The sequence below is a fragment of the Salmo trutta genome, unplaced genomic scaffold (genome assembly GCF_901001165.1).
Source record: "Salmo trutta unplaced genomic scaffold, fSalTru1.1, whole genome shotgun sequence".
Classification (NCBI taxonomy): Eukaryota; Metazoa; Chordata; class Actinopteri; order Salmoniformes; family Salmonidae; genus Salmo; species Salmo trutta.
In genome coordinates, this window is record NW_021822306.1 from 1,984 (window position 1) to 12,715 (window position 10,732).

Genomic DNA, 10,732 nt, shown 5'->3' on the forward strand with positions numbered 1-10,732 from the left:
ATGCCTTTGTTATAGGCCTACATGATTTATTTATCGTATTTATTAGGCTATATAATACAAACTATTATATATATGCATGATTGTGTTTACGCCTAATTTTATTATCATGTCTTTATTTAGTATTAATATTAGTGGTACTATTGTTGTTCTGATTGTTGCTGTTTTGCTGTTGTTTCTTTTCATTGCTTATTTGAGCACCTATTCAAAAATGACAGAAAGGTGATTATGAGAAACGAGATATCTCTCCATCTCTTAGAGTCTAAGACTTAAGAGACACACACACACATACACACACACACACACTCACACACACACACACACACGCACACGCACGCACACACACACGACCCAGCGAACGAACCAATGCACTAATCTCTTGCCCGGGGCAAAGGAGGGGCTTGGTTGTTAAGTAGCCTGCCAATCATCCCGTCAGCTCCACTAGAGAGAGTCCTGCCGGGAGAGAGAAAGGCTTGACTGGGCGCTCAAGTTCCAAACTCATCACTATCACTGGAGCTTGCTGCGCTGTCGGGGAGTGGGACTGTCTGACTGACTGACTGACTGGCTGGCTGACTAGTGACTAACCGTGATTTGTGATTTAGACATCCTTATCTTTCTGGGAAAGTGGGAATTCCTCCTATTTTCCTTTCCTCCCCTTTGACACAGAAGAGAGACAGAGAGATTTATTGAGCCTTTCTCTCCGGACATGTCTTTCTCGCAGCTGGGGTACTCCCAGTTTCTAAGTGGCTCCCAGGAGGTTTACGGGGGCGACCGGGCCGGCTTAGGCCGGGATGGAGGCGCGGATGGCGGCGTGAATCAGGCAGCTACTGCCGCTGCAGTTAGCTCGATGCTGGGGATGTATGGTAACCCGTGGGCGGCTCAGAACTACAGCGCGTTTCTCCCCTACAGCGGTGCAGACCTCGCCCTCATATCGCAAATGGTAGGAGAGATGTTTTCTTGGAATGTCGAATTTAAACTTCGTTCGAAAGTGGTTGTTTCTCATGTGTTTATGGAATGTGCAAGATGGTTAAATGCATGCAAGTGAATTGGCTTTATTGGATTGAAAAGTAAAACAATTATGGGATTGTAATAGGAAAGTTATTTTATATTTTGACCTTTATTCAATTGAAGTTCTGTCAACTATCATGTTTTTCGAAACTGAAACGCCTGCTCTTGAAATTAGGACAAAAATAGTTAATGAGATTGTGTGGTTTATTATTCATGGCCCGATACCAAACGTTTACATTTAGGCTAATGCTAGTTGATAAAAATGCGTTTGCATATTTTCACTGGGTAGTCGAGCCTATTTTTCTAAGAAGAGTTACACTAGGCCTATGGTTGAAATGTTGTAGTTATTTACTCATTTGATGTTGCTTCAGAAATAGTACATTTCGGATAAACAAACCATTACACATGAGAGATATCATGTAGGCTACATTATTTAGCATATCATCAACCCTCATAATCAATTTGCAATTTGATTACATTTAAAGTTTGATGTATATATTCATACTGTCAATGTTGTTGAATATTTAATGCTAATTTGTCAAGTTTGGGGAAGCAATTAAAATATGATCTATAAGCTATACTGTATATGACATTTGCGATAGTGTGAAATAGTCAGAAACAAACTCTACATAACCTAGAAATAATAATAGCTCACCCTAATATTGCCGTTGATTATTTTAGGAGATAGCCAATACATTATGAACGTGTGAAAATAGTACTTGTTAGATTCAGTCGTAATACACAGCATACTGTAAACTTATTTTGAACTGGAAAGTCAATAGCTTATATAAGACACGTTTGATAAATACAAATAAAAAAAATAAGAATAGGCCTGGAACTCTTACATTTTTGAGAGAAACATTTCATAGGATTCCTCTCTATCCCCCAGAACCCTCAGTACGATCTGAAGGACAGTCCAGGAGCTCACCCGGGAGGTCTGGCTGTCCACGCCAGCGCAGGGTTCTACCCGTACGGCCAGTATGGCTATGGCGACCCGAACCGAGCCAAGGCCGCTACGAGGGAGACCACCAGCACTCTGAAGGCCTGGTTGCAGGAGCACCAGAAGAACCCGTATCCCACCAAGGGAAAAAAGATCATGCTGGCCATCATCACCAAGATGACACTCACACAGGTATATAGACATAAAGGTCTACTGCTATGGGGAATAAAACGGTTTAGACCAGGACTATTTCCCGTCTACTAGGCCTACATGATTTGATCAGAAAACAGCCTACTTTGATGGGTTCTGCCAGTTTAAGATAAACTAATTTGAAGACTTGATTAACCTAATTATCAATATTTGTAATAAAGGATCCATAAAGTATATTAATTAATTCCTTCGTCTGTTCAGGTGTCCACGTGGTTCGCCAACGCGCGCCGGCGTCTGAAGAAGGAGAACAAGGTGACGTGGGGCCGCAGCGCGGAGGACCGGGATGGACGGATCTTCAGCAGCGACAATGAGGACGAGCCTGAAAAACATGGGAGCGAGGATGAAGAGGAGGAGGAGATCGATTTAGAAAGTATCGACATCGATAAAGTCGAAGAGAACCCAGGAGATCAGAGGGAAGTGGATGGAGAGGGAAAGCTGGCCGCCAGGGACGTATCGGATTCTGGTAGCTTGGAGAGCCAGAGGACGATGTCTGTCAAGGCCCTCAGAAGTACGGAGGGGCCTATTTCTCTCATTAAGGCTCCTGTTGGTGCTTGTAAAAACGCAGTGGATCTTTCCCCCAATGCACCGGGGTGCCAGAGGCCCCCACAGAACAAACCCAAAATCTGGTCTCTGGCGGAGACGGCCACAAGCCCCGACAGTTCCATCAAACCTTCCCCGGCTGTCTCGATTCCTCACCAGGCCACGATCCCCTCCCACCACCCGGCCCTACTCCCGGGTCATGGAATATACACATGCCAAATCGGGAAGCAGCTCCACAACTGGGCCAATGCGGCGTTCCTCAGCGCCAACTCTCTGCTGGGTGTCAGGTCACTTCTCGGCGCGGCAAACCCAGCCGGACACCACATGCCTCTCCATGGCCCGCTGAACCATCAGGACGCACGGTTGACGCAGGCCTCAGGGGCATCGTGCACAGAGGAGGAGAGTGGAGATGAGTCGTTGGAGAGCTTCAGTCCAAAGCGAGATGGCATGTACTGTAGCCTAGGTTTAGGCTTATATATGTTTATGATTATGATTATAGGCTAGTTTTCATCTGTTTGGAAATGAATAACAGTCTCATGAATTCGGCCCTGTGTTTTCCTTCAGCTTTTCAAATATCCCCTTCCAAATATGGCACACCGTTTTGATCTAACACTCGTTTCAAGTCATGTTGTGTATTTATTATGATATTTCTGAAAACTGAAATTGTATCAATTGTATCATCTCCTAATAAACAACAGGCCTACATTTATTTCGAACCAGTTACAGTTACATCACTCAAATACTATTGTATTAAAAACAGGCTTAGCCGAATTCAAAATTGGCCTACTAAGGATAGCCTATTGATTATTTTACTGATTTGTCTGAATGTTTATTTGTTTACAGATGACGTGAATATTCGCAGGTCTGGCTCGCCGAAGTCTCCCTTCCAGCTGATTACTGACAGGTACGATATTTCAAACCTCACCGTGACATTATGTCATGTGCCATCTATTTTAATCATCCGGTAAATTAACCTTTTAACCCGCCGGTAAAGGCGGTTTCACCTGACCGACTGGCCTGTCACAGCTCGAGCTCATAAATCATCTGAAGAGATCTAATCCGTCTACTTTAACGGATTTCAACGGCTCACTAGATACCGTTTAATATGGCCATCAGGGTTGGAAACGGCGCCATTGACTTATCATCGTTCACGCAATTTAAATATACCCTCAATTTATTCACGCCCTGCCAGTGAATACACATATGTTGAGGGAGGATATGAAATAGGCCTGATAGCAATATAATTATAGGAAATGAATTATTCAATGTCATACTCATTTACATTTTCTGACGTTTGTATTTTATTTTCTCTTCTCTTCATCAAAAGATCTCACCACGGAACGGCGCAGCGGGCCCTCTCGACAATTTCCACAATATGAACAGTGAAGAGATATCATCGGATAATAATCTGGAATACTTATTTAACGAAGAACAATTTATCGAATAGTCTAATATTTTTGTGAGTGAAACGTAAGATTCAACTCGTCAGATTGTAAAACAGAAGGCCTATATGATGCGAGACAAGATTCCTAGCCAATAGGCCTGTTTTTGATCACACACGTTCCCTATTGCCATTTATACTCGCAATGTTTGTCTTTGCTGTGTATTTTTGTTTTCTGTTTTATTTTCTATGAAAAAGTTATCGACATGTAAATAATTTGTTTAAAGGATATATTTTTGAGAAATAAACTCAATCGTGATCATGGACTTTGATTTCTTTTTATTCTCTTCATTCAGTCGCCTAGGTCTGTCAACAGTCATCAAATATAACCACATATATCGTTTTCCGTGTTGTATGATTTCCATCAATTATGATATTCCATAGACCATAGCCAATGTGCAGCATTGAACCTAATGTAACCCAAACTCTCGACTTCAATTGGCTTTGTTTGCGGTAATCGGTAAGTGATTCTGTGAAAAAACGAGACAACTAAGAAAACTGAATTTCACATGTGATCACATGGTGTTCCAAAAACACGTTCATGTGATCACGTGATCTTATGTGAAGTTAATGTGATAATGTGACAACATGTAAAGCAAAGTTTCATGTGATAACATTTTTACACATGTAAAAACATGTGATCACATGTGAAGTGCTCAAGAACTCATTTTCACATGATCATGTGATTTTCCACATGTGAAATCATGTGGTTTTTCTGTAAGGGTCTGCATGACATTATTTCTACAATGCGACTGCCTAGGTACTTATAAAATTGCAAATGTGGAACTCAGTTTGCTTAACTCTAAAGGCCTATTTCCTTGGCTGTGCTCTCCACTCTCCCTCCCTACGTTTCATCCCGGCTTAGCCCCTTAGAGCCCCACTGATGCAGCCTCTGAAATATGGATCAGAGAAAAGGAAAGGCCATCAGCCAGTATGGGGGCTGTGTGTGTGTCTATGTCTGTGTCTATGTGTGATATGGGGGTCACTTGATGAAGCCACCGTGACCTCCACAAGCCCGGCGGGGTCTCAACAGCTTAGAGAGTAGCGATAGATAGCTAGACGGAGAGAGAGAGAGAGAATGGGGGCTGGAGGGAGAGAGAAGGAGAAAGGGAATAAAAGAAGGAGAGAGATATGGACGGATATAGGGGAGGGGGAGAGATGAAGATATCGAGAAAAGGATGGAGGTAGAGAAAGAAAGATGATTGCTCAGCCTGTGAATTTCACCATAGCTGGACATTGAGAGAGGAGAGGGGGCCTGTGAATTTCACCATAGCTGGACATTGAGAGAGGAGAGGGGGCCTGTGAATTTCACCATAGCTGGACATTGAGAGAGGAGAGGGGGCCTGTGAATTTCACCATAGCTGGACATTGAGAGAGGAGAGGGGGCCTGTGAATTTCACCATAGCTGGACATTGAGAGAGGAGAGGGGGCCAGCATAAGTGTATTCTCTAAAAGTGGCGGTCCAATGCAGTCATTTTTATCTCAATCTCAAACAGTTTCTGGGTAACGATTAAGTAACAGACTATGATTGTTTTAAATTAAAATGCTCAAAAATAAACATAAATAGCTTCTTAGCAAAGAGCCATTTCCCAAGCAAGCATTTAGCTTGGCCTGTCTGGGAGTTGCCTGAGTGGTGATGGGAAAACCAGCTGTTATCAGCAGAGAGGTTTGGAACTCCCTTATTGGTCTATTAACTCATTTGATGTCACCAGGCTGGCCAAAACTCCACCAATTTCCCACTATTATTCCAACCTCATAGTGTGGAAATATGTATAAAACACAGGGAAATCAGGTTTTTGACTGCACTAGGCCTTTAAAGGGGAGGCCAGGAAATGCCGAGGACACAGATGCCTACACAGCACATATTTGGGACGTGACAAAGTCCTGGTTGATTTATACCATGTCACTGGTGTGTCACTGATGATATAGGGGACATACTGAACACATTTAGAGAGGCAGAGCAGCAGCAGATCTCCATGTGTTTTGCACCGGACTAAATGCCACAGCATTCTTACTGTATTTATGATATACATATCTGATTTAGCCTGACACACATTTCATGATCTTAAACAAATAAATTCCAGGAGAATTTAACCTTTTGAATTTCATATAGTGCGCTGATTATCGCTCTGGAGCTTTTGCTAATTGACTGCGAGTTGGGCCGAACAACGCCCTTTACCTGTGACTTTATTCACAATATTGCATGGTCTCTTAATTGTGCCTTACTGCTTGAATATGTCGTGAATAAAGGGTTTATATTGGGACAATAACGGAATAATCAATTGATGAAAAAGTGTCTAATATGTATCTAGAACTACATGTACTGCATCTACAACTACATGTACTATAGTATCTAGAACTACATGTACTGTCTCTACAACTACATGTACTATAGTATCTAGAACTACATGTACTATAGTATCTAGAACTACATGTACTATAGTATCTACAACTACATGTACTATAGTATCTACAACTACATGTACTGCATCTACAACTACATGTACTATAGTATCTAGAACTACATGTACTATAGTATCTAGAACTACATGTACTGCATCTACAACTACATGTACTATAGTATCTAGAACTACATGTACTATAGTATCTAGAACTACATGTACTATAGTATCTAGAACTACATGTACTGCATCTACAACTACATGTACTATAGTATCTAGAACTACATGTTCTATAGTATGTAGAACTTCATGTACTGTCTCTACAACTACATGTACTATAGTATCTATAACTACATGTACTATAGTATCTACAACTATATCTACTATAGTATCTACAACTACATGTACTATAGTATCTACAACTACATATACTATAGTATCTACAACTAAATTACATGTACTATAGTATCTAGAACTACATGTACTATAGTATCTACAACTACATCTACCATAGTATCTACAACTACATCTACAAAAGTATCTACAACTACATGTACTTTAGTATCTACAACTACATATACTATAGTATCTACAACTAAATTACATGTACTACAGTATCTACAACTACATGTACTATAGTATCTACAACTACACTACATGTACTATAGCATCTACAACGACATGTACCACAGTATCTACAACTACACTACATGTACTATAGTATCTACAACTACATCTACAATAGTATCTATAATTACATCTACTTTAGTATCTAGAACTACATGTACTATAACAGTATGCATGTGGTCTCTTGTTCTCACAACCCTAATGTATGAGCAATATTCTATTATATTCTATTCTATTCCAATCTAGTATATTCCTTATATTCCAATCTATTATATTATATTCTATTCCAATCTATTCTATTCCATTCCGTTCTATTCTATTCCATTCTATTTGATTATGTTCCAATCTATTCTATTCCATTTCAATCTATTCTATTCCAATCTATTCTATTCCAACATATTATATTCCATTATATTCTATTCCAATCTATTCTATTCTATTCTGTTAAATTCCAATCTATTCTATTCTATTCCAGTCTATTCTATTCCATTATATTCTATTCCACTTTATTCGATTCCATTCTATTTTATTCCTGAAATGCTTACTTACAAGCCCTTAACCAACAAGGCTGTTTTAAGAAAATTAAGTGTTAAGAAAGTATTTACTAAAATAAAGTAAAAAAACAAGAACAAATTAAACCCCCCAAATATATATATATATATATAAAAAAGACACAATTATATGAAATACAATAAAATTACATTTAAAAAAGGAAGAAAAAGAAGAAAAAAAAATTATACAAATAACATAATTAATGAGCAACAATAAAATAATGGTAGTGAAGCTGGGTGGGTACCGGTACAGAGTCAATGTGAGGGGGCACAAGTTTGTCGAGGTAATATCTACACTACCGTTCAAAAGTTTGGGGTCACTTAGAAATGTCCTTGTTTTTGAAAGAAAATATATTTTTTTGTCCATTTAAATAACATAAAATGGATCAGAAACACAGTGTAGAAATTGTTAATGTTGTAAATTACTAATGTAGCTAGAAATGGCTGACTTTTAATGGAATATCTACATAGGCGTACAGAGGCCCATTATCAGCAACCATCACTCCTGTGTTCCAATGACATGTTGTGTTAGCTAATCCAAGTTTATCATTTTAAAAGGCTAATTAATTATTAGAAAACCCTTTTGCAATTATGTTAGCACAGCTGAAAACTGTTGTACTGATTAAAGAAGCAAATTGAGTATCTGGAGCATCAGCATTTGTGGGTTCGATTACAGGATCAAAATGGCCAGAACAAGACCTTTCTTCTGAAACTTGCCAGTCTATTCTTGTTCTGAGAAATGAAGGCTATTCCATGTGAGAAATTGTAAAGAAAGTGAAGATCTCATACAACGCTGTGTACTACTCCCTTCACAGAACAGTGCAAACTGGCTCTAACCAGAATAGAGAGGAGTGGGAGGCCCCGGTGCACAACTGAGCAAGAGGACAAGTACATTAGAGTGCTTAGTTTGAGAAACAGACGCCTCACAAGTTCTCAACTGGCAGCTTCATTAAATAGTACCCGCAAAACATCAGTCTCAACATCAAAAGTGAAGAGGCGACTCCGGGATGCTGGCCTTCTAGGCAGAGTTGCAAAGAAAAAGCCATATCTCAGACTGGCCAGTAAAAAGAAAAGATTAAGATGGGCAAAAGAACACAGACACTGGACAGAGGAAATCTGCCCAGAAGGCCAGCATCCCGAAGTCACCTCTTCACTGTTAACGTTGAGACTGGTACTATTTAATGAAGCTGCAAGTTGAGGACTTGTGAGGCGTCTGTTTCTCAAACTGCAACCAGTCAGGATGCTCTCGATGGTGCAGCTGTAGAACTTTTTGACGATCTGCGGACCCATGTCAAATCTTTTCAGTCTCCCAAGGGGGAATAGGTGTTGTCGTGCCCTCTTCACAACTGTCTCGGTGTGTTTGGACCATGATAGTTAATTGGTAATGTGGACACCAAGGAACTTGAAGCTCACAACCTGCTCCACTACAGCCCCGTCGATGAGAATGAGGGTGTGCCCTCCTTTTCCTGTAGTCCACAATCATCTCCTTTGTCTTGATCACGTTGAGGGAGAGGTTGTTATCCTGGAAACCACACTGCCAGGTCTCTGACCTCCTCTCTATAGGCTGTCTCATCATTGTCTGTGATCAGGCCTACCACTGTTGTGTTGTCAGCTACCTTAATGATGGTGTTGGAGTCGTGTTTGGCCATGCAGTCATGGGTGAACAGGGAGTACAGGAGGGAACTGAGCATGCACCCCTGAGGTGCCCCTGTGTTGAGGATCAACGTGGCAGATGTGTTGTTTCCTACCCTTACCACCTGGGGGTGGCCTGTCAGGAAGTCCAGGATCCAGTTGCAGAGGGAGGTGTTTAGTCCCAGGGTCCTTAGCTTAGTATTGAGCTTTGAGGGCACTATGGTGTTGAACGCTGAGCTGCAGTCAATGAATAGCATTCTCACGTAGGTGTTCCTTTTGTCTAGGTGGGAAAGGGCATTGTGGAGTGCAATAGAGATTGTGTCATCTGTGGATCTGTTGGATTGGTATGCAAATTGGAGTGGGTCTAGGGTTTCTGGGATAATGGTGTTGATGTGAGCCATGACCAGCCTTTCAAAGCACTTCATGGCTACAGATATGAGTAATACGGGTCGCTAGTCATTTAGGCAGGTTACCTTGGTGGTCTGCTTGAAACATGTTGGTATTACAAACTCGGTCAGGGACAGTTTGAAAATGTCAGTGAAGACACTTGCCAGTTGGTCAGCGCATGCTCAGAGTATACGTCCTGGTAATCCGTCTAGCCTTGCGGCCTTGTGAATGTTGACCTTTTTAAAGGTCTTACTCACATCGACTATGGAGAGCGTGATCACATTCGTCCGGAACAGCTGGTGCTCTCATGCATGCTTCAGTGTTGCTTGCCTCGAAGCGAGCATAAAAGTCATTTAGCTCATCTGGTAGGCTTGTGTCACTGGGCAGCTCGCTGCTGTGCTTCCCTTTGTAGTCCGTAATAGTTTGCAAGCCCTGACACATCCGACGAGTGTCGGAGACATTGTAGTATGATCCAAACTTAGTCCTGTATTGACGTTTTGCCTGTTTGATGACTCATCTGAGGTTATAGCGGGATTTCTTATAAGCGTCCGGGTTAGAGTCCCGCTCCTTGAAAGCGGCAGCTCTACCCTTTAGCTCAGTGCAGATGTTGCCTGTAATCCATGGCTTCTTGTTGGGGTACGTACATACGGTCACTGTGGAGACGACTTCATCAATGCACTTATTGATGAAGCCAGTGACTGATGTGGTGTACTCCTCAATGCCATCGGAAGAATCCAGGAACATATTCCAGTCTGTGCTAGCAAAACAGTCCTGTAGCTTAGCATCTGCATCATCTGACCACTTCCGTATTGAGCGAGTCACTGGTACTTCCTGCTTTAGTTTTAGCTTGTAAGCAGGAATCAGGAGGATAGAGTTATGGTCAGATTTACCACATGGAGGGAGAGGGAGAGCTTTGTACGCGTCTCTGTATGTGGAGTAAAGGTGGTCTAGAGTTTTTTTCCCTATGGTTGCACATGTAACATGCTGGTAGAAATGA

At 41.3% G+C, this 10,732-nt stretch overlaps 1 protein-coding gene across 1 annotated transcript; it reads left to right on the plus strand.

The window, feature by feature from the left end:
* The first annotated feature begins 227 nt into the window (after positions 1-227).
* On the plus strand, positions 228-4,415 carry LOC115181653 (iroquois-class homeodomain protein irx-1). Its single transcript, XM_029743478.1, has 5 exons — positions 228-937; positions 1,895-2,137; positions 2,357-3,140; positions 3,539-3,599; positions 4,023-4,415. The coding sequence occupies exons 1-5, from the start codon at positions 704-706 to the stop codon at positions 4,072-4,074; spliced, it is 1,374 nt and encodes a 457-aa protein (XP_029599338.1). The 5' UTR covers positions 228-703; the 3' UTR covers positions 4,075-4,415.
* Positions 4,416-10,732: the final 6,317 nt, after the last annotated feature.